Source organism: Phoca vitulina, unplaced genomic scaffold, assembly GCF_004348235.1.
Source record: "Phoca vitulina isolate PV1807 unplaced genomic scaffold, GSC_HSeal_1.0 scaffold67, whole genome shotgun sequence".
Lineage (NCBI taxonomy): Eukaryota > Metazoa > Chordata > Mammalia > Carnivora > Phocidae > Phoca > Phoca vitulina.
Genome location: NW_022589770.1, coordinates 14620858 through 14646877, shown reverse-complemented (window position 1 = coordinate 14646877; position 26020 = coordinate 14620858). Strand labels below are relative to the sequence as shown.

Below are 26020 nucleotides of genomic sequence, written 5' to 3'. Positions count from 1 at the left end.
CAGAAAGATAATCTGACTTGCCTTGGTTTAAGTTGCTATGCACTTTATATAGTACTGGGAATGATATCTCCTGATATCAGTGCTTTTTCCATTACACTGTACTGCTCTTAGCCTGGGGAAAAAAAACACTTCTCATAAATGATAGGAACCATTACTTATGGAGAAATTGGTCCAGAGAAATGTAAAAACATAATGTCCAAAGATTTGCAACTGAAAATTAAATTAAAATATACTGCACCAGTATTTTTTGTTAGTATACAAAACCTCTTCTGCTCTGGGTTTTAATCATGTGAAAGAATATAAAACTTGACCCCTTAAACACACACACACACACACACACACACACACACACACACACACACACACACTTTCCATTCTGTCAGTCAGAGCCTTCCATGATGCCTAACTGGAAGAATAACATGAAGTGTGCTTAAATGTAATCCTCACCCATTTGTGTTAGCTTACCAGATTTGTGCTTCTTGTGTTTTGCTTTCTTTTTGATGATCAATAACTTATTCTGGATCTCAGGTTTGTAAGATTTGAATGCCAGAGAATGAAGACTTTCACGCTTTCTCTGTAAGTTTTCATTTAAAACATCTTTCAATTTCTTTTTTTTCTTTTTCTTCTTTTTTGCCCTCATTTTAGTTAGTTTGATTTTCTTGTGACTCTGCTCTAATAGAATGTCCCTTACAACTTTGTGGCAGTTAATTTCTGGATGATCACTGTGACTTCCATTTACATGTATTTGGCAGGATTTTAGAGCGTTTTCTTTTAATGGACTGGGTTCAGGCTTTACTCTGGAAGCTTCACCATATTTTTCTTGATTTTCTATAAACCTTATTTCACCTGGACTAAGAGGCTCTCCAAAGCCAGTAACTTCCCCTGGACTGCCCGGTTCCTCTAAATTTTCTTTATAACAATCAGTTTTTTTAATTTCACAGGGCCTGCGAATTCTAATTTCACAGCTGGATTTCACATCCATTTCAACAGAGATGTCATGATTATCCAGGTTCATTTTAGCAGAACCCCAAGTTGCATCAAAATTAAGTTCCTGCTCTTTCTTGAAGCCAGAGGGCAGGCCTCTACTACACCTATGTTCTCCATTACTTGTACTAACATAGTGACACTTCAATTTCTCCAGTTTAATCCGAGGTACTCTTTGTATTTTAATGGGTGGAACTGGAAATTCTGGGGCCTGAAAAGGTCTCTGTTTATAAATCCGTACATCTGCGCCACAGAACTGTGGAAAATGCACATAAGCATTCTCTAAATAATCATAACCAAGGATAACTTCCCTGCATTCATGAATAGGCTGTCCAAGTACAGCATCTTGAACTTCTTTTTGTGTTTCATACACAAAGTCACAGAGACCCTTAAGTAACCACACTTTTTGGTAAAAAGGCAGTTCATGAAAAGGTTTTTCTTCCAATGGATTAACTTCTCCAAGAACTTTAAAAAACTGAGGACATAACCCAAGCTTTTCAGCACAGTTATCAGGATTTTCAGTCTGCCCTACAGCAGTATACCACTGCTGTACTTTCTGTCTCAGCACTGCTTCCCAGGTCCTATAAGGCAAAGTAGGTCTTCGATGTAAGGTAGGTCTGCGATGAGGAGGACTTAACAGAGAAGTCATTATTTTAGAAAGAAAAGCATTACACTGAGGCATCAGAAGACAACGTTCCAATTCATAAAAGACTATTTCTGGCAAATTTAGAATTTGCTGGGCTAAACAAAGAAAATGCCCAATAGCTGGAATTTCCCACATGGTCTCCATACACGTTGGAGCTGCTTGAGCCAGTAGTTTTCTTTCCCATTCTTCTATTTCCTTTTGACTAGCTTCTTCTGCTTCTTTTCTTTCCTGCTCTCGAAGCCTAAAGAAAATTTAACAAATCATACTATTATTAAAATAGAATATACCATAAAATACCAAGTTTTTGGTGTCATATTAACCTTTAGTTAACAAGGCAACTGGCTGTTCTAGTTTTCAGCATCAGTACAAAGTGTCCCATTAGATGTACCATTATTTTTCTTCAGACGATGAAATACACATATAAATTGACCCTGGGTTTTATCACTGACATTACTGCCACCCAAAGTAAAATTCTTCAACTTATGATTGTATAAATTTCAAAGTAAATGAAAAAAATTTTTAAGCATATTTACTAAACAAAAGCACAGTTTACTTTCTAAAAGTAATGTGATGTCATATAAGAGCTATAAAGATATTTATATCCTTTGACTCCATAATTCCACTCTTAGAAAGTTATACTAAGATTGTGTTTGTCAGTGTTAACTGGTCAGTGTTAACTTTTAACCATATAAGAAAAACAAAATTATAAAGAAGTTGTATTATTAGAAATAGAACTACCCTACAACCCAGCAATTGCACTACTAGGTATTTATCCAAAGGATACAAACATAGTGACTTGAAGGGGCACCCCAATGTTTATAGCAGCAATGTCCACAATAGCCAAACTATGGAAAGAGCCTAGATGCCGATCAACAGATGAATGGTAAAGAACATGTGAGACAGATAGATGATAGATAGATAGATAGACTGACAGATGATGAACTATTACTCAGAAATCAAAAATAATGAAATCTTGCCATTTGCAATGACATGGATGGAATTAGAGGGTATTATGCTAAGCAAAATAAGTCAGAGAAAGAAAAATGCCATATGATTTCACTCATGTGTGGAATTTAAGAAACAAAATAGATGAACATAGGGGAAGGGAAGGAAAAATAAAATAAGATAAAAACAGAGAGGGAAGCAAACCATAAGTTAAGGGAGACTTAACTATAGGTAACAAACAGGGTTGCTGGAAGGGAAGGGGGTGGGAGGATGGGGTAATTGGGGGATGGGCATTAAGGAGGGCACTTGAAGTAATGAGCATTGGGTGTTGTATGCAACTGATGAATCACTAAATTCTACTTTGAAACTAATAATACAATATATGTTAATTAAATTGAATATAAATAAAAAATTTTAAAAATTATAAAACAAAAATGCATAAAGGATCTGAATTGACATTTCTCCAAAGAAGACATACAAATGAACAATAAGCACATGAAAATAATGTTCAACATTATTATCCATTAGAGAAATGTAAATCAAAGCCACTATAAGGAGCTATTCATACCCACTAAGATGACTATAATGAGAGATAAGAAGTATTGGTAAGAGGGGGCGGAGCAAGATGGCAGAGGAGTAGGAGACCTGGATTTCGTCTGGTCCCAGGAATTCAGCTGGATAGGGATCAAACCATTCTGAACACCTACAAACTCAACAGGAGATCGAAGAAAAGAATAGCAACAACTCTCTGAACAAAAAAGCGACCACTTTCTGGAAGGTAGGACGTGCGGAGAAGTGAATCCGAGGCGATATTCGGGAGGATATACGGCGGGGGAGGGGGCCTCCGGCGGCCGCTTCTGGCAAATGATAGAGCCGAGCAGCACAAAATCGGAACTTTTAGAAGTCGGCTCCACTGAGGGAGGTCACTCCAGTGGCTAAGCAGGGGGTGGAACCCTAGTGGGACAGTGTGCTCTCAGGACCCTCGGGCTCACAGAAAGACCGGGGGTGCCTGAGTGTGGCAGAGCTCCCAGGTATCGGAACGGGGAAGACGGCTGCAGAGACGGAGCCCAGGCGTGGGCTCTCAGCTCAGGGTTGCCATAAACCGTGATCCACAGCACAGTCGGGCCACTGCTCTTCCAGCAGGGACCCAACAAGCGGCAGATCCGGGGAGACTCCCCTTTCTCCCCAGGGAGGAGCGGGGCGGGAGCGCACCGCAGGGATCTGCTGGGTTTGGAGACTCCACACGGGGTCGTGTGCCAGAGACAGAAATGCTCGGTCACAGGCCGGGTGAACACGGAATGTGGCCAGAGACCGGGGAGACGGAAGTGACTGACTGCTTTTCTCTTGGGGCGCACTGAGGAGTGAGGCCCCAAGTTCTCGGCTCCTCTGGGGCGGAGACGGGGAGGCTGCCATTTTCACTCTCATCCTCCAAAGCTGTAGGGAAAGCTTGCAGGGAACAAAAGCTCCGGAGAGCAAACCCAAACAGATTACTTAGCACGGGCCCAGCAAGGGTGGGGCCCAGCAAGGGTGGAGCCCAGCAAGGGCGGGGCAATTCCGCCTCCAACAAAGACATTTGGGACAAATGGCAACAGGCCCGTCCCCCAGAAGATCAGCAAGAACCGCCAGCCAAGACCAAGTTTACGGATCAATGAGAACGGCAGAACTCCAGCGCTAGGGGAATACTACACATAGAACTCATGGCTTTTTTACCATGATTCTTTAGTCTTTCAAAGTGCATTTTTTTTTAACTTTTTTTTTGTGTAAATTTTTCTTTTTCCCTTTTTCAACCAACATCTTATCAATCCTTTTAAAAAACATTTTTATTTTTATTTTTAGAGTCATATTCTATCCCTTCATAGTAGTTACTCCTGTTTTTGTTTTTGTTTTTTTAAGATTTTATTTATTTGACAGAGAGAGACACAGTGAGACAGGGGACACAAGCAGGAGCAGAGGGAGACGGAGAAGCAGGCTCCCCGCTGAGCAGGGAGCCCGATGCGGGACTCGATCCCAGAACCCTGGGATCATGACCTGAGCCGAAGGCAGATGCTTAACGACTGAGCCACCCAGGCACCCTCCTATTTTTGGCATATATATATAAGTTGTTCTCTCTTTAAAATGTTGAGATACAGTTTCTTCTAACAGATCAAAATATACCCTAAATCTCTAGTGAATGGCTTTGTTCTAGTCTCCTGCCTGATCACATTCTCTCCCTCTTTTTTTTTTTAAATCCTCTTCTTTTTTTCAAACAACTTATCAATTCCTTTTATAAAATCTTTTATAAAATCTTTTATAATTTTCATCTTTACACTCATATTCCATCCCTTCATCATATTAACCCTTATTTTTGTATATACATAAATTTTTCTTGCTTTAAAATTTTGGGAGGCTCTTTCTTCTAACAGGCCAAAATACACCCCAAATCTAGTGTGTGGCACTGATCTATGCACCAGCCTGATCATATTTGATCATATTCGGTTTTTTATGGTTTTGTTCTGTTTTTGTTTTTATCTTTTTCTTTTTCTTTTTTCTTTCTTTCCCTTTCTTTTCCCCCGGTTTCAGGGCTTTTCTGATTTATTTAGAGTATATTTTCTGTGGACGTTAGTACCCCGTTAGCATTTTGTTCTCTCATTAATCGATTCTCCTATGGACAAAATGACAAGATGGAAAAAATCACCTCAACAAAAAGAACAAGAGGCAGTACCGACTGCCAGGGACCTAATCAATATGGATTAGTACGATGTCGAAACCAGAGTTCAGAATGATGATTTTAAAGATATTAGCTGGGCTTGAAAAAAACATGGAAGTTATTACAGAAACCCTTTCTGGAGAAATAAAAGAACTAAAATCTAACCAAGTCGAAATCAAAAAGGCTATTAATGAGGTGCAATAAAAAATGGGGGTTCTAACTGCTAGGATAAATGAGGCAGAAGAAAGAATCAGTGAGATAGAAGACCAAATGATGGAAAATAAAGAAGCTGAGAAAAAGAGAGATAAACAACTACTGGATCACGAGACCAGAATTCAAGAGATAAGCGATACCATAAGACGAAAAAACATTAGAATAATTGGGATCCCAGAAGAAGAAGAAAGAGAAAGAGGGGCAGAAGGTATATTGGAGCAAATTAGAGCAGAGAACTTCCCTAATTTGGGGAAGGAAACAGGCATCAAAATCCAGGAGGCACAGAGAACCCCTCTCAAAATCAATAAAAACAGGTCAACACCCTGACACCTACTAGTAAAACATACGAGTCTGAGAGACAAAGAAAAATACTGAAAGCAGCTCAGGAGAAGAGATCTGTAACCTACAAGAGTAGAAACATTACACTGGCAACAGACCTATCCACAGAGACCTGGCAGGCCAGAAAGGACTGGCAGGATATATTCAGAGCATTAAATGAGAAACACAGGCAGCCAAGAATACTATATCCAGCTAGGCTGTCACTGAAAATAGAAAGAGAGACAAAAACCCTCCAGGACAAACAAAAGCTAAAGGAATTTGCAAACACGAAACCAGTCCTACAAGAAATATTGAAAGGGGTCCTCTAAGCATTGAGAGAGCCTAAAAGAAACAAAGACCAGAAAGAACACAGAAAATACAGTAATAGTCACCTTACAGGCAATACACTGGCACTAAATTCATATCTTTCAATAGTTACCCTGAATGTAAATGGGCTAAATGCCCCAATCAAAAGACACAGGCTATCAGATTGGATAAAAAGAAAAGACCCATTGATATGCTGTCTGCAAGAGACTCATTTTAGACCCAAAGACACCCCCAGATTGAAAGTGAAGGGGTGGAAAACCATTTACCATGCTAATGGACACCAAAAGAAAGCTGGGGTGGCAATCCTTATATCAGACAAATTAGACTTTAAACCAAAGACTGTAATAAGAGATGAGGAAGGACACTATATCCTACTTAAAGGGTCTATCCAACAAGAAGATCTAACAATTGTAAATATCTATGCCCCTAACATGGGAGCAGCCGATTATATAAGGCAATTAATAACAAAAGTAAAGAAACACATTGACAACAATACAATAATAGTGGGGGACTTTAACACCCCCCCCTGAAATGGACAGATCATCTAAGCAAAAGATCAGGAAGGAAATAAAGACTTTAAATGACACACTGGACCAAATGGACTTCACAGACATATTCAGAACATTCCATCCCAAAGCAACGGAATACACATTCTTCTCTAGTGCCCATGAAACATTCTCCAGGATCGATCACATCCTAGATCATAAATCAGGTCTCAACCGGTACCAAAAGACTGGGATCATTCCCTGCCTATTTTCAGACCACAATGCTTTGAAACTAGAACTCAATCACAAGACAGAAGTCGGAAAGAACTCAAATACATGGAGGCTAAAGAACATCCTACTAAAGAATGAATGGGTCAACCAGGAAATTAAAGAAGAATTAAAAAAATTCATGGAAACCAATGAAAATTAAAACACAACTGTTCAAAATCTTTGGGATGCAGCAAAGGGAGTCCTAAGAGGAAAGTATATAGCAATACAGGCCTTTCTCAAGAAACAAGAAAGGTCTCAAGTACACAACCTAACCCTACACCTAAAGGAGCTGGAGAGAGAACAGCAAATAAAGCCTAAACCCAGCAGGAGAAGAGAATAATAAAGATCAGAGCAGAAATCAATGAAATCGAAACCAAAAGAACAGTAGAACAGATCAACGAAACTAGGAGCTGGTTCTTTGAAAGAATTAACGAGATTGATAAACCCCTGGCCAGACTTCTCAAAAAGAAAAGAGAAAGGACCGAAATAAATAAAATCATGAATGAAAGAGGAGAGATCACAACCAACACCAAAGAAATACAAACAATTATACAAACATAATATGAGCAACTATATGCCAGCAAATCAGATAATCTGGAAGAAATGGATGCATTCCTAGAGATGTATCAACTACCAAAACTGAACCAGGAAGAAATAGACAACCTGAACAGACCCAGAACCACTAAGGAAACTGAAGCAGTCATCAAAATCTCCGAACAAACAAGAGCCCAAGGCCAGATGGCTTCCCAGGGGAATTCTACCAAACATTTCAAGAAGAATTAATACCTATTCTTCTGAAACTGTTCCAAAAAATAGAAATGGAGGGAAAACTTCCAAACTCATTTTATGAGGCCACCATTACCTTGATGCCAAAACCAGAAAAAGACCCCATCAAAAAGGAGAATTACAGACCAATATCCTTGATGAACACAGGTGCAGAAATTCTCACCAAAATACTAGCCAATAGGATCCAACAGTACATTAAAAGGATTATTCACCACATCCAAGTGGGATTTAGCCCTGGGCTGCAAGGTTGGTTCAACATCCCGATATCAATGTGATACAATACATTAATCAAAGAAAGAAAAAGAACCATATGATCCTCTCAACAGATGCAGAAAAAGCATTTGACAAAATACAGCATCCTTTCTTGATCAAAACTCTTCAGAGTATAGCCATAGAGGGTACCTACCTCAATATCATAAAAGCCATCTATGAAAAACCGACAGCGAATATCATTCTCAATGGGGAAAAACTGAGAGCTTTCCCCCTAAGGTCAGGAACACGGCAGAGATGTCCACTATCACCACTGCTATTCAACATAGTATTAAAAGTCATAGCCACAGCAATCAAACAACAAAAAGAAATAAACGGCATCCAAATTGGCAAAGAAGAAGTCAAACTCTCACTCTTTGCAGATGATATGAAACTTTAAGTGGAAAACCCAAAAGACTCCACCCCAAAACTGCTAGAACTCATACAGGAATTCAGTAAAGTGGCAGGATATAAAATCAATGCACAGAAATCAGTGGCATTCCTGCACACCAACAACAAGACAGAAGAAAGAGAAACTAAGGAGTCGATCCCATTTACATTTGCACCCAAAACCATAAGATACCTAGGAATAAATCTAACCAAAGAGGCAAAGGATCTGTACTCAGAAAACTCTAAAATACTCATGAAAGAAATTGAGGAAGACACAAAGAAATGGAAAAACGTTCCATGCTCATGGATTGGAAGAACAAATATTATGAAGATGTCAATTCTACCTAGAGCAATCTACACATTCAATGCAATCCCCATCAAAATACCATCCACTTTTCTCAAAGAAATGGAACAAATAATCCTAAAATTTGTAGAGAACCAGAAAAGACCTCGAATAGCCAGAGGAATGTTGAAAAAGAAAAGCAAAGCTGGCGGCATCACAATTCCAGACTTCAAGCTCTATTACAAAGCTGTCATCATCAAGACAGTATGGGACTGGCACAAAAACAGACACATCGATCAATGGAACAGAACAGAGAGCCCAGAAATGGACCCTCAACTCTATGGTCAACTAATCTTTGACAAAGCAGGAAAGAATGTCCAATGGAAAAAAGACAGTCTCTTCAACAAATGGTGTTGGGAAAATTGGACAGCCACATGCAGAAGAATGACACTGGACCATTTCCTTACACCACACACAAAAGTAGACTCAAAATGGTTGAAAGACCTCAATGTGAGACAGGAGTCCATCAAAATCCTAAAGGAGAACACAGGCAGCCACCTCTTCGACCTCAGCCACAGCAACTTCTTCCTAGAAACATCGCCAAAAGCAAGGGAAGCAAGGGCACAAATGAACTATTGGGACTTCATCAAGATAAAAAGCTTTTGCAGAGCAAAAGAAACAGTCAACAAAACCAAAAGACAACTGACAGAATGGGAGAAGATATTTGCAAATGACATATCAGATAAAGGGCTAGTATCCAAAATCTATAAAGAACTTATCAAACTCAACATCCAAAGAACAGATGATCCAATCAAGAAATGGGCAGGAGACATGAACAGACACTTTTCCAAAGAAGACATCCAAACGGCCAACAGACACATGAAAAAGTGCTCAACATCGCTCAGCATCAGGGAAATCCAAATCAAAACCTCAATGAGATATCACCTCACAACAGTCAGAATGGCTAAAATTAACAAGTCAGGAAATGACAGATGTTGGCGGCAATGCGGAGAAAGGGGAACCCTCCTACACTGTTCGTGGGAATGCAAACTGGTGCAGCCACTCTGGAAAACAGTATGGAGGTTCTTCAAAAAGTTGAAAATAGAGCCACCATACGATCCAGCAATTGCACTACTGGGTATTTACCCCAAAGATACAAATGAAGGGATCCGAAGGGGTACGTGCACCCCGATGTTTATAGCAGCAATGTCCACAATAGCCAAACTGTGGAAAGAGCCAAGACGTCCATCGACAGATGAATGGATAAAGAAGACGTGGTATGTATACACACACACACACACACACACACACACACACACACACTGGAATATTATGCAGCCATCAAAAAGAATGAAATCTTGCCATTTGCAACGACGTGGATGGAACTGGAGGGTATTATGCTTAGAGAAATAAGTCAATCAGAGAAAGACATGTATCATATGACCTCACTGATATGAGGAATTCTTAATCTCAGGAAACAAACTGAGGGTTGCTGGAGTGGTGTGGGTGGGAGGGATGGGGTGGCTGGTGATAGACACTGGGGACGGTATGTGCTATGGTGAGCACTGTGAAGTGTGCAAGACTGTTGAATCATAGATCTGTACCTCTGAAGCAAATAATACATTATATGTTTAAAAAAAAAAAAGAAGAAGATAGCAGGAGGGGAAGAATGAAGGGGGGCAAATCAGAGGGTGAGACGAACCATGAGAGACTATGGACCCTGAAAAACAAACTGAGGGTTCTAGAGTGGAAGGGCGTGGGAGGATGGGTTAGCCTGGTGATGGGTATTAAAGAGGGCACATTCTGCATGGAGCACTGGGTGTTATATGCAAACAATGAATCATGGAACACCACATCAAAAACTAATGATGTAATGTATGGTGATTAACATAACATAATAAAAAAAATGAATAAAAAAAAAAGAAGTATTAGTATAAAGGTGGAGAAACTGGAAATGTCTAGCAGTTCCTCAGAAAGTTAAACCTAGAGTTACCACATGATCCTGCAATTCTACCTCTAGGTACATATCCAAGAGAAATGAAAAGATATATCCCCACAAAAACCTGTACATGAATGTTCATAGCAGCATTACTTACAATAGCCAATTACAGAAACACTGCAATTGTCCATCACCTGCTCAATGAGTAAATAAAATGTGGCATATCTGTACAATAGAATATTATTTCACAATTAAAAAAAGTGTTGATATATGCTACAACATTGATAAAACTTGATACTATGTTACTAAGTGAAAGAAGCTGTCCAGAAAAGACTACATTTGTATAATACAATTTATACAAAAATGTCCAGAAATCTATAGAGACAGAAAGTAGGTTCATGGTTTCTTAGCATTGGAAAGCTTGGGGGAAACAGAGAATGACTATTTTTTTTTTTTTTTTGGTTTTGTTTTGTTTTGAGAATGACTCTTAACAGTCTTTCTTCTTCCAGTGATGAATGTTCTAACATTGACTGTAGTCATGGTTGAACAAGTTTGTGAATATACCAAAAGCAACTGAATTTTACACTTTAAAATAGGTGACTTGTATGTGTATCAATTATATTTCAAGAAAGCTGCCAAAAAAAAAAAAAAAAAACCATATAAGGTTTGGAAAGGAGAAATAAGAATAACAACAAAGGAGGGAAAATATAATAATTTATCTTACTCGTGATTTTTCGAGAGAACTGTTTCTCTAGAAAAGGTGTATTAAAGTACTGATATATGACTAATTCCTGGGCTCTAAATGAAAACTGAGGCATGATGTCTGACACTGGCTATCTGTCTGTACTATCACATTGTAATCTGCAAAACAAATATACAGTAAGAACACCTCTTTGGCAATATCGGAACTTTCTCTTTTATGGAAAAAGCCTACTTTTGTATTTTTGGCTGAGGGATCACACTATAACTACCTTGATATTACAGATACAACAAATTATCTGATCAAGTAGTCCTGGTTCTTTTTTTTTTTTTTTTAAAGATTTTATTGAGAGAGAGAACAAGCGTATGGGAGAGGCAGAGCGAGATGGAGAAGCAGGATCCCCGCTGAGCAGGGAGTCCGATGCGGGGCTCGATCCCAGGACCCTGGGACCATGACCCTAGCTGAAGGCAGACGCTTAACGACTGAGCCACCCAGGTGCCCCCATTTTAAAAAAACCTTTCATTTGTGATTTGTCATTTATGTATATTGATCATATTTGAACAAATAATGTTAGATATTCTTCATAAAATGCAAAATTTTTTTCAAATGTGCTTACAGTTTTGAAGACTAAATCTTTTACTAAATGAGGTACTGGTGGGCTGGTAGAGTCTGGCTTCCTAAATACAAAGCTGGGACTCTGAAAGCCCACACAATCAGTAGAAGGGTGTGCCAGAAACAACAGTCCCTTCCCCTGTCCCCAACTGGGGGGCTGTAAGAAAAATTGTCTTCATAATAGAAGTGGCAGATGGAAAAAAAAAAAATCTCTCCTAAGAATTTGTAACTACAAGCTGACTCTCAGTTGGATTTATTGCTCACATTCACATTTCTGGGTGACTGGAAAAACATCACACTAAGAAACAAGTTTAATGTAGTCTCATGCCAAATTTGTTGTCTGGTACTCAAACAGAAAAAAAAAATCAAATCTCTAAGGAAATGTACCTTATACCTAGATCTTAAAAAATTCCCACTGATACAGTGACAAAAACTTAGTTCAGTCAAAGATTAACAAAATATAAAGAGAAATAAGGTACTATGAGGGCCAGGGAAAAAATCTGGTCCCTCAAAACTACAGATATAGGAATTATAGAACATACAAAATACAATGCTTAGTGAAAAGAAACTGAAAACATGGGTTAAAAAAAGACTATAAAAAACAACAAAGCAGTTGTAAAAAGGAACTAAAGAGAACTTCTAGATATGAAAAATACAAAAATTAAAAGAAAAAAGATTTACAGTTAACTCCTCAACAGCAACAGTGCAGGCCAACAGACAATGGAATATAGTTAACATACTTAAAAAATAACAATCAATGTAAGTTTCCATTCAGAGCAAAAACACCTTTCAAAAATGAAGATAAAAATATTTCAGACAAACAAAAACTCAATATTTGTGATAAACAGAACCCCACCTAAAGGAAATTCTAAAGGATATACTTCAGATGGAAGGACAGTCATCTTTGCCTTAAGATCAGAGACAGGAAAAGAGTAAAGAAGTGGTGTTATATAATCTATATATAGTCATGGCATAAAATAATGATAAAAATGCTTTGTGGACTTTATTTTTTTTTAAATATTTTATTTATTTATTTGAGAGCGAGAGAAAGGACAACTGAGAGGGGAGGGGGCAGAGGGATAGGGAGAGGGAGAAGTACACTTCCCACTAAGCAGAGAGACCGACATGGGGCTTGATCCCCGGACCCTGGGATCAAGACATGAGCCGAACATAGACGCTTAACTGATTGAGCTACCCTGGAGACCACTTTGTGGACTTTAAAAAGAAGATAGAATTAAAATACATTACAACAATGGGAAATAAACTGGGCAAAAAACAAAGTTAAAAGTATTCCAAGGTCTTTGCATTAATCAGGAAGAGGGTAAAAATACTGATTGATTTTAAGCTTTGATAAGTAAACAATGAATGTGAAAATTTCTAGAGTAACTACTAAAATAATAGACTTTATAACATTCAGATTAGCAGAGACGGAAACATGGAAGAAAAAATAATACAATAATAAAAAATGGTGGGATGCAGCCAAAGCAGTATTTTGAAGGAAATTTATAGATGAAGAATGTATTTTTAAGATGGGGGAGCAGGAGGATCCTGAGCTCACCTCATCCTATGGACACCAAGGCAACAACTCCATCTAACTAACTCATGCAACTCACTGAAAATGACATGAAGACTGGCTGAACAGACCTTCTATAGGTAGTCAGAGAGAAGGCCACCTATTGAAAAGGGTAGGAGGGGCAGACATGCAATCAGGAACCAAAGCCCTGGCGAAACTAACCACAAATGGGAGGGACATCACAAGCACAGAGGAGTGAGGGGATCAGTCACTACACCCTGGCCCTGGGGACCCACACAGGGAAGACAAGTCTCCATAATATCTGGCTTTGAAAATCAGTGGGCTTAACTCTAGGAGCTTTAAAAATCGACAGGGTTTATAACTCCAGGAGAGCAAGAAGGTGATAGGAAACCATGTCTGTGCCCCTAAAGAGCCAACATGCTAAATAGCTTGGTCCTTGCAAGACACAGCACAGAAGTAGCATTTTGAAAAGTGCCTGGGAAGATTTATTTACTAATCTTAGGACCTTTGCCAGAAGGGCAAGGATACACAAATTCCTCCAGGGATAAAAGTGCTAACAAGCACCATTTTTCTTACCCTCTCCCAGGTAAGAAAAGAGGTCCTGAGGTGCCCTGTAACACAATCCCCCCTAGTCACCAGAACTAGGTGCTCCAGGGGTGTCCCCTGTGTGGGGTACATGCACCCTCCAGTTGTGGCTGAACCATGATTGCTGTGAGTTCAGTGCAAATAGTCACATGCAGATAGAGAGGCAGTGCTCTCACTCTTCATCAATCCTGCTAGCACCACGGACCTTGCCCTGGCATTACCCTGTAGACCCATCCCACCCAACCTGCCTACATGAGAAGGCAAACTTCCAAAACAGCCCCTCCCCTGCCATACCATCAGGCAGTCCCACTTGGAACTGACAACACTCCAAACTGACTCCCTGGATGGGGGTGAGGGATGTGTGGGAGAGATAACCCCACATGCCAGTGTGCCCATAGTTTCTGCAGCCAGGCCTCTTAGCTGGCTATACAGTGAGCAAGCCCTGACCTTCAATATGCCTGTAAGCTGAGCAGAGGCTAACTGCAGCCAGCTAGGCTGAGGCCCCATGCACGCACCCCTGCACTCACAGCAATCATGGCTCAGCCACAACTGGAGGGTGTATGCACCCCACACAGGAACACCCCTGGAGCACCTAGTTCTGACAACTAGGGGGGACTGTGTTACAAGGCACCTCAGGACCTCTACAGGAAGCCACTTCTTTTTAAATTTTTTTGTTTATTTATTTATTTAAGTAATCTCTACGCCTAACATGGAGCTCAAACTCACGACCCCAAGATCAAAAGTTGCACGCTCTTCTGACTGAGCCAGCAAGGTCACTACAGGAGGCCACTTCTTACAAGACCAGGAAGTGCAGCTGACTTACTTAGTACATAGACACAAAGACAGAGAGTTAAACAAAATGAGGACACAGAGTAATACGTACCAAATGAAAGAATAAGACAAAAATCACAGAAAAACAGCTAAACAGAACCGATATAAGCAAAATGCCTAATAAAGTTCAAAGTAATAATCATAAAGATACTCACTAGACTTGAGAAAAAAGTGGATGAACTCAATGAGAACTTCAACAATGAGATAGAAAATGTAAAGAAGAACCAGTCAGAGATGAACACTACAGTAAGTGAAATGAAAAATACACTAGAAGGAATCAAGAGCAAGTCAGAGGATGCAGAACAGATCAGTAACCTGGAAGACAGGGTAATAGAATGCAATCAAATTAAACAGAAAAATTAAAAGTCAAAACAAATAACAACAACAAAAAAAATGAGAGCAGGTTAAGGGACCTCTTTGATATCATCAGATGTTACATTCACATTACAGGGATCCCAGAAGGAGAAGAGAGAAAAAAGGGGGCAGAAAACTTATTGAAGAAATAATAACTGAAAACTTCCCTAATCTGGGAAAGAAAACAGACATCCAGGTCCAGGAATCAAAGAGGCCAAACAAGATGAACCTAAAGAGGTCCACACCAAAAACATAATAATTAATATGGCAAAAATTAATGATAAAGAGAGACTCTTAAAAGCAGCAGAAGTAAAACAATTACATGCAAGGGAAACCTCATAAGGCTATTTCAGCAGAAACTTTGCAGGTCAGAAGAAAGTAGCACAATATATTCAAAGTGCTGAAAGGGAAAAACCTACAACCAAGAATAACTATCCAACAAGGTTTTCATTCAGAATAGAAAGAGAGATAAGAAGTTTCCTAAACAAACAAAAGTTAAAGGAATTCATCATTACTAAACGAATGTTATAAGAAATGTTTAAATGGAATTCTTTAAATGGAAAGAAAAGGCCATAATTAGAAAAGAAAACTATGAAAGGAAAACATTTCAATGGTAGAAGCAAACATATAGTAAAGGTAGTAGATTAATCACTTATAAAGCCAGTACAGAGATTAAAATACAAAAGTAGAAAAATCAATTATACCTAGAAATTAGTCAACGGATACACAAAATAAGATGTAATACATGACGTCATATACATAAAACATGGAGGGATGAATAAAAATGTAGTGCTTTTAGAATGTGCTTGAACTTAAATGACCAAATTAATATAGATTGCTATATACACAGGATGTTATATATGAACCCAATGGCAACCACAAAACAAAAACCTGTAATAGACATACAAAAAGATAAAGAGAAAGGAATTCAAGCACAACACTAAAGAAAGCCACTGAAACTGTAAGGGAAGAGAACAAGAGAATAAAAAAGCAACAGAACTACAAAAACAACCAGAAAATAATTAACAAAATGGCAATAAGTAAATACACATCAATAATTACATTTAATGTAAACAGACTAAATGCTCTAATCAAAAAACATAGGATAACTAGATGGGAAAAAAAACAAGACCTGTCTATATGACTGCCTACAAGAGGCTTACTGCAGACCTAAGGGTACATATAGACTGAAAGTAAAAGGATGGAAAAAGATAATACATGTAAATGGAAGAAAAAGGAGCAATACTTATATCAGACAAATCACAGTTTAAAACAAGCACTGTAGCACAAGACATAAGGATATTACATAATATTAAAGATATCAATCCAACAACAGGATATAACAACTGTTCAATTAATATCTATGCACTCAACACCAGATGACCTAAATACATAAAAGAAATATTAACAGATGTAAAGAGAGAAATTGAGAGTAATACAATAATAATAGGGGGACTTTAACACTCCACTTATATCAATGGATAGATCATCCAGACAGAAAATCAACAAAGAAACAATGGCTTTGAATGACACATTAGATCAGATGAACCTAACATATATACAGAACATTCCATCCTAAAATAGAATGAATTCTTTTCTAGTGCACACGGAACATTCTCCAGGACAGATCAAATGTTAGCCCACAAAACAAGTCTCAATAAATTTAAGAAGAATGAAATCATAGCAGACATCCCTTCCAACATCAATTATAAGGAAAAGAAAACCAGAAAAAACACAATCACATAAGGTTAAATAATATGCTCCTAAACAACTAATGGGTCTTTGAAAAAAAATCAAAAGAAGAAATAATAAAATACATGGAAGCAAATGGAAATGGAAGTACAATGGTCCCAAATCTTTGGGATGCAGAAAAACCCAAACTAAGAGGGAATTTTAAAGCAATACAGACCTACCTCAAGAAACAAGAAAAATCTCAAATAAACAATCTAAGCTTATACCTAAAGGAATTAGAAAAAGAAGGACAAAGACCAAAGTTAGTAGTAAGAAGGAAATAAAGATTAGAGTGGAAATAAATGAAATGGACACTAAAGGAAAGAATAGAAAAGATCAATGAAACCAGGAGCTAATTCTTTAAAAGATAAACAAAATTGATAAACCTTTAGCCAGATTTATCAAGAAAAAAAAAAGCAGACTTAAATAAGTAAAATCAGAAATGAGAGAGAAAAAATAACTGATACCACAGAAGCTCAAAGAATTGTATGAGTATACTATGAAAAATTATATGTCAACAAATTGGACAACCTAGAAGAAATAGATGAATTGCCAAAAACAATTTTCCAAAACTTAATCAGGAAGAAATAGAAAATCTGCACAGACTGATTACAAGTAATGAAACTGAATCAGTAATAAAAAAACTCCCAAGAAACAAAAGTCCAACACCCAATGGATTCACAAATGAATTCTACCATTTTTTTTTTTAGCAGCAAAAGAGACATTTTTTTTTCAGTTTTTTAATTTTAATTATGTTCAATCAGCCAACACACAGTACATTAAATTTTGATGTAGTATTCAACGATTCATTAGTTATGTATGATACCCAGTGCTCATCACGACATGTGCCCTCCTTAATACCCATCACCCTGTTACCCCATCTCTCCAATCCCTGTCCCCTCTGCAACCCTCAGTTTGTTTCCCGGAGTCCATAGTTTCTCATGGTTTGTCTCCCTCTCTGCTTTCTTCCCATTTAGTTTTCCCGCCCTTCCCCTATGATCCTCCACGCTTTTCCTTATGTTCCACATATGAGTGAAACAATGAGAACTGTTTTTCTCTGCTTGACTTATTTCACTTAGCATAATCCCGTCCAGTTCCATCCATGTCGATACAAATGGTAAGTATTCATCCTTTCTGGTGGCTGAATAATATTCCATTGTGTATATGAACCACATCTTCTTTATCCATTCATCTGCTGAAGGACATCTCGGCTCCTTCCATAGTTGGGCTATTGTGGACATTGCTGCTATGATCATTGGAGTGCATGTGCCCCTTCTTTTCACTACATCTGTATCTTTGAGGTAAATACCTACTAGTGCAATTGCTGGGTCATAGGAAAGCTCTGTTTTTAATGTCTTGAGGAAACTCTATACTGTTTTCCAGAGTGGCTGTACCAGCTTGCATTCCCACCAACAGTGTTAAGAGGGTTCCCCTCTTACAACCACATCCTCTACCAAACATCTAAAGAAGAGTTAATACCCATTCTTTTCTTTTTTTTTTTTTTTTATTTTTTATTTTTTTTATTTTTTTTTAAAGATTTTATTTATTTATTTGACAGAGAGAGACACAGCGAGAGAGGGAATACAAGCAGGGGGAATGGGAGAGGGAGAAGCAGGCTTCCCGCGAAGCAGGGAGCCCGATGCGGGGCTTGATCCCAGGACCCTGGGACCACGACCTGAGCCGAAGGCAGACGCTTAACGACTGAGCCACCCAGGCGCCCCAATACCCATTCTTTTCAAACTATCCCAAAAAATAGAAGAGAAAGGAAAACTTGAAAATTCTTTCTATGAGGCCCTCATTACCCTGATACCAAACCAAAACCACTACAAAGAATGAAAACTATAGGCCAATACCCCTGACGAATTCAGATGGGAAAATGTCAACAAAATATTAGGAAACCAAATTCATCAATAAAAAAATAAAAAAATAAAAAATAAAAAGCATCGTTCACCATGAACAAGTGGGATTTATTTCAAGGATTCAAGGATGGTTTAATATTTGCAAATCAATGTGATATACATTACATTAACAAGAAGGATAAAAATCATATAATGCTCTTGATAGATGCACAAAAAGCATTTGACAAAATATAACATCCATTCATGATTAAAAAAAAAAAAACCTCTCAATGAAGTGGGTTTAGAGAGAAAATACCTCAACATAATAAAGGCCATAAAAAAAAAAAAAAGAAACCCTTACACCTAACATCACAATCAATGGTGAAAAAATGGAAAGCTTTCCCTTTAAGACCAGGAACAAGGCAAGAATGTTCACTTTTACCACTTTTATTCAACATACTACTGGAAGTCCCAGCCACAGCAATCAAACAAGAGAAAAAACTAAAAGGCATCCAAATTGGTAAGGAAAAAGTAACTTTTACTATCTGCAGTTGAAGTAATAATATATATAGGAAACCCAAAAGACTACACCACAAACTATTAGAATAAGTGAATTCAGTAAAGTTTCAAGATACAAAATTAATATACAGAAACCTGTTGCATTTCTATACACTAATAATAAAATAGCAAAAACAGAAATTAAAAAAAAAAACAAAACCCATTTACAACTGTACCAAAAAAATACCTAGAAATAAACTTACCCAAGGAAGTGAAAGACCTATACTCTAAATAAGAAATTGATAAAAGAAACTGAAGACAACACAAATAGAAAGATATACGATGCTCATGGGTTTCAATAATTAATATTGTTAAAACGTCCACACTACTCAAAGCAATCTATAGATTCAATGCAAGCTTTGTCAAGAAAATACAAATAGTATTTTTCACAGGACTAAAACAGATAATTCTAAAAGTTGTATGGAACCACAAAAGGTCCCAAATAACTAAGTACTCTTGAGAAGGTACAAAGCGGGAGGAATCAGGACTCATAATTTCATACTATATTATAAAGCTATAGTAATCAAAACAATATGACACTGGCACAAAAACAGACACATAGATCAATGGAACAAGAGACCCCAGAAATAAACCTACACTTATACAGTCAATTAATCAACAACAAAGAAGGCAAGAATATACAATGAGGAAAAGGTAGTCTTTTGAATAAATGGTGGTGGGAATGTAAACTGGTACAACAGTATGGAGGCTCCTCAGAAAATTAAAATAGAAATGTATCATGATCCAATAATTCCACTACTAGGTATTTATCCAAAGAAAATGAAAACACTAATTTGAAAAGATATGTGCACACTATTTTTGTTGTAGCATTATTTACAATAGCCAACATATAAAAGGAATCGAAGTAGAAACTGATAGATGAATGGATATATATATATATATATATATATATATATATACACAAATGAATATTACTAAGCCATAAAAAAAGAATGAGATCTTGCCATTTGCAACAACATGGATAGATCTAGAGGGTTTGACCTAAGTGAAGTAAGTCTGACAAAGAAAGACAAATACCATATGATTTCACTTACATGTGGAATCTAAAAAAAACAAAAGAACAGACACAAAAACAGAAACAGAACTCATAAATAAAGAGAATTAATTGGTGTTTGAAAGGTGAGGGAGTGGAAAGATGAGAAAAGAGCTGAAAGGAATTAAGAGGAAAATCTTCCAGTTATAAAATAAGTAAGTCAAAGATGAAAAGTACAGCACAGAATAGTCAATAATGCTGTAAAAACATTGTATGGTGAGAAATGGTGACTACATTTATCATGATAAACACTGAGTAATGTACAGAATTATCGAATCATTATCATACATGTGAAACTAATATACCATTGTATGTCATCAATACATCAATGAGTATTTTTTTTAAAAGAATGTACATTTAGGAGAGAGATAAGATAGCAGATTAGGGGATCCTAATTTCATCTGGTCCCAGAAAATCAGCTAGATAGTTATGAAATCATTCTGAACACCAGCAAAATCAATGGGAGATCTGAGAAAAGGATTGCTGCAATTCTGCAAATAGAAAAGCGACCACTTTTTGAAAGGTAGGAGGTGCAGAGATGTGAATCCGAGGCGATATATCAGAAAATAAACCGTGGGGGAAGGGAGCCTCCGTAAGCCACTTACTGGAAAGTGTTACAAGCAGCAGAGCACAAAATCAGAATTTTTAGAAGTTTACCTGAAAGGTGCTCAGGAGGCAAAGCAGGTGGGACAGCATGGTCTCAGGATCCCTGGGATCACAAAAAGAATGGGGGTGCCTGAGGGTGTCAGAGTTCTCAGGTATTGGAGCAGAGAAACCAGCTGCAAGCAGCAAGCCCAGGCACAACATTCTGCTCGGTATTGCCATAAACCATGAACCATGGCATGGATGTGCAACCACTCTCCAAGCAGGAGCACAGCAAGAGGCAGAACCCCTGCGAGACCCCCCTCCCTCCCTCAGGAGGAGTGGCACGGGTGAGGGCCAGAAGAATCTGCAAAGTTTGGGGACTCAAAAGATGGTCCTGTGCCTGAGATAAAAATGCTCAGTAACAGGCTGGGTGAACACAGAGTTTGGAGGGAAACCAGGTGAGACAAGAGTGATTGACAGCTTTTCTGTGAGGGCTCACTGAAGAGTGGGGGGCAAAAACCGTTAACTCCTGGGCTAGAGATTAGGACGCTGCCAATTTCATCCCCCACACCATCTCTGGAGCTGCAAACACTGGACCTGGCCCCCTGGCAGAGGTAGTGCAATTCCACTTGGGCAAAGACAACTGAAAATCAGCACAACAGGCACCCCCTCCAGAAGGCCAGCAGGAACATCCTACTAATACCAAGTTTATCAATCATACAGAGTTGTAAAATTCCAGCTCAAGGGAAAAGAACTATATAGCAAAAGAACTATATAGTTTTTTCCTTATAATCCTTTAGTCTTTCAGTTTATATTTTATTTTCTTTCTCAGCTATTTACTTATTTTATCAATTATTTTTAAGTCTTTTAAGTCTTTATTTTCATTTTTACACTTATGGCTTATATATATATTTTTCATTTTTAGCTTCTTTTCATTGTATTCAACTTCATTTTTGTATGTGTGTGTGTATATATATACATGCATACATATATATACACACACACGTACATATATATATATGTATATATAAGTTTTTCCTTCTTTCCTATTTTGGGCTCCAGTTTCCTCTAACAAACAGACCAAAATACACCCAGTAACTAGTTTATTATTCTATTCTCTTCAACTTCTTGTTTGATTTTTTTCTCATTTTCTTTTCTTTTTAGTTTCTGTAATCTTCTGATTTGTGTAGTATATATTTTTCTGGTGTTGTTGATATTTTTGTATTTTCCCTCTCTTGGACTTATTCTTTTCTTTACATAAGACAGAAGAACTCACACCCCAAAACAGGCAGTACTCACTTCCAGGGATTTAATCATAATGGTTATAAGTAAGATGCCAGAAACAGAATTCAAAACAACAATTATAAAGATAGTAGCTGGGCTTGAAAAAAGCACAGAAGACACTAGAGAATCCCTTCCTGGAGAAACAAAAGAACTAAAATCTAATCAGGTCAAAATCAAAAAGGATATTACTGAAACGCAATAAAAAAGGGAGGCTCTAACTGTTAGGATGAATGAGACAGAAGAGAGTCAGTGATATAAAAGACAAAATGATGAAGAATAAGGAAGATGAGAAAAAGAGAGAGAAACAACTACTGGATCACAAGGGGGAGAATTCGAGATATCAGCAATACCATTAAGCAAAACAATATTAGAATAATTGGGGTTGCAAGAAGAGGAAAGAGAGAAGCGGGAAAAGATTTATATAAACAGATTACGGCTGAGAAGTTCCTAATCTGGGGAAGGAAACAGACATTCAAGTCCAGGAGGCACAGAGAAACCCCTCTCAAAATCAATAAAAATAAGTTAACACCAAAAAAAAAAAATAAGTTAACACCTCAACATATAATTGTGAAGCTTGCAAATTTCAGAGATAAAGAGAAAATTCTGAAAGCAGCTCACAAGAGGTCCGTAACCTAAAAGGGTAGAAACATACAGCCAGTAGCAGACCTATCCATGGAGACCTGACAGGGCAGAAAGGACTGGCATGATATATTCAGGGTTCTACATAAGGAAAATATGCAGCCAAGAATACTTTATCCAACAAGGCTGTCATTCAAAATAGGAGGAGAGATACAGAGATTCCAGGACTAACAGAAACTAAAAGAATTTGTGATTACTAAACCAGCCCAGCAAGAAATATTGAAGGGGATCCTGTAAGCAAAGAGAGAGCCCAAAAGTAACAAAGACCAGAAAGAAACAGAAAATATAAAGAAACAGTGATTTTACAGGTAATACAATGGCAATAAAATAATCTTTAATAGTTGCTCTGAGTGAAAATGGGCTAAATGCTCCAATCAAAAGACCCAGGGTATCAGGCTGGATAAAAAAACAAGACTCATTAATATGCTGTCTACAAGAGACTAATTTTATACCCAAGACACCTCCAGATTGAGGTGGAGAACCATTTATCATGCTAAGGGACATTAAAAAAAGTTGGGATAGCAGGGTGCCTGGGTGGCACAGTCAGTTAAGTGGCTGCCTTCGGCTCAGGTCATGATCCCATGGTCCTGGGATCGAGCCCCATGTTGGGCTCCCTGCTCAGCAGGGAGCCTGCTTCTCCCTCTCCGTCTGCCTGCCTCTCTGCCTACTTGTGCTCTCTATCTCTCTGTCAAAAAAAAAATAAAATCCTAAAAAAAAAAAAAAAAAGTTGGGATAGTAAACCAAAGACTGTAATAAAAGATGAAGAGGTACACTATATCATAATTATAGAAGCTAACCAACAAGAAGATCTAACAACTGTAAATATTTATGCCCCTAACTTGGGAACAGCCAATTATATAAACCAGTTAATAACAAAATTACAGAAACACATTGATAATAATACAATAATAGTAGCGGACGTTAACACCACTCACTTCAATGGTAAGATCATCTAAGCAGAAGATCAACGAGGAAAAAAGGGCTTTGAATGACACATTGGAACAGATGGACTTCACACATATTTTCAGGGCATTCCATCATAAAGCAACAGAATACACATTCTTCTCGAGTGCACATGGAACATGCTCCAGAAGAGATCATACAGTGATTCTATATACCGGGTCACAGATCAGATCTCAACTGGCACAAAAAGAATGGAACTATTCCCTGCATACTGTAAGACCACAATGCTTTGAAACGTGAACTCAATGACAGGAGGAAATTAGGAAGGAACACAAATACCTGGAGATTAAAGAGCATCCTATCAAAGAATGAATGGATCAACCAGGAAATTAAAGAATTTAAAAAATTCGTGAAAGCAAATGAAATGAAAACACAACTATTCAGAACCTTTGGGATTCAGTGAAGGTGGTCCTAAGAGGGAAGTATATAGCAATAAAAGCCTTTCTCAAGAAACAAGTCTCAAATACATAACCTAACCTTACACCTAAAGGAGCTGGAGAGAGAACAGCAAATAAAGCCAAAATCCAGCAGGAGAAGAGAATTAATAAAGATTAGAAGAGCAATCAATGAAATAGAAACCAAAAGAACAGTAGAACAGATCAAAGAAAACAGGAGTAGATTCTTTGAAAGAATTAATAAGATTGATAAACCCCTAGCCAGACTAATCAAAAAGAAAAGAGAAAGGATGCAAATAAATAAAATCATAAATCAAAGAGGAGATGTGATGTGATGAGCACTGGGTATTATACACAACTCAAAGATTGTTCAACGGTACATCTTAAGCTAATGATGTACTATATGTTTGCTAATTGCATTTAAATTAAAAAATTAAAAAGAAAAAGAGATCACATGCAACACTGAAGAAATACAAACAATTATAACATAGTATGAGAAACTATATGACAACAAATTAGGCAATCTGGAAGAAAAGGATGCATTCCTGGAAATTTATAAACTACCAGAACTGAAAAAGGAAAAAAGAGACAATCTGAACAGACCAATAACCACTAAGGAAATAGAAGCAGTAATCAAACACCTCCCAACAAACAAGATTCCAGGACTGGATGGTTTCCCTGGTGAATTCTACCAAACTATTAAAGAAGAACTAATACCTATTACTCTGAAGCTCTTACAAAAAATAGAAATGGAAGGAAAACTTCCAAACTCATTTTATGAGGACAGCATTACCTTGATCCCAAAATGAGACAAAGACCTTACCAAAAAGGAGAATTAGAGACCAGTATCCCTGATGAACACGGATGCCAAAACTCTCACCAAAATACTAGCCAATAGGATCCAACAGTACATTAAACAGATTATTCACCAAGACCAAATGGGATTTTTTCCTGGGCTGCAAGGGAAATTCAATATCTGCAAATCAAACAATATGATACACTACATTATTAAAAGAAGAGAACCATGTGATCCTCTCAATTGATGCAGAAAAACCATTTGACAAAATACAGCATCCTTTCTTGACTAAAACTCTCTACAGTGTAGGAATACAGGGAACATACCCCAATACCCTAAAAAATACCAATAACATAAAAGTTATATACGAAAAGACCACAGTGACGATAATCCTCAACAGAGAAAAACTGAGAGCTTTTCCCCTAAGGTCAGGAAAACGGCAGGGATGTCCACTATCATCACTGTTGGTCAACATAGTACTAGAAGTCCTAGCTCAGCAATCAGACAATGAAAAGAAATAAAAGTCATCCAAATCAGCAAAGTCAAACTCTCACTCTTCTCAGATGGCATGATGCTTTATGTGGAAAACCCAAAGTCTCCACCACAAAATTGGTAGAACTCATACAGCAATTCAGGAATGTGGCAGAATATAAAATCAACACACAGAAATCACTTGCATTTCTATACACTAACAAAGAGACAGAAGAAAGAGCAATTAAGGACTCGATCCCATTTACAATTGCACCAAAAACCATAAGATACCTGGGAATAAATCTAATCAAAGAGGTAAAGCATGTGCACTCTGAAAACTATAGAACACTTGTAAAAGAAATTGAGAAAGATGGGAAGAGCAAGACGGGGGAGTAGGAGACCTAAATTTTGTCTGGTCCCAGAAATTCAGCTAGATAGGGATCAAACCATTCTGAACACCTACGAACTCAAAAGGAGATCGAAGAGAAGAACAGCAACAACTCTCTGAACAGAAAAGCGACCACCTTCTGGAAGGTAGGACGGGTGGAGAAGTGAATCCGAGGCGATAT

General features: G+C 37.8%; 1 protein-coding gene across 1 annotated transcript in view; it reads right to left on the bottom strand.

Moving 5' to 3' along the window:
• The window catches only part of KIAA2026 (KIAA2026 ortholog), a 164556-nt gene that overhangs the window by 56995 nt on the left and 81541 nt on the right, over positions 1 to 26020 (bottom strand). The window contains exon 3 of the mRNA XM_032392467.1: positions 466 to 1871. Within this exon, the coding sequence (XP_032248358.1) occupies positions 466 to 1871 (1406 nt within the window). The remainder of the gene's footprint in view (positions 1 to 465; positions 1872 to 26020) is intronic.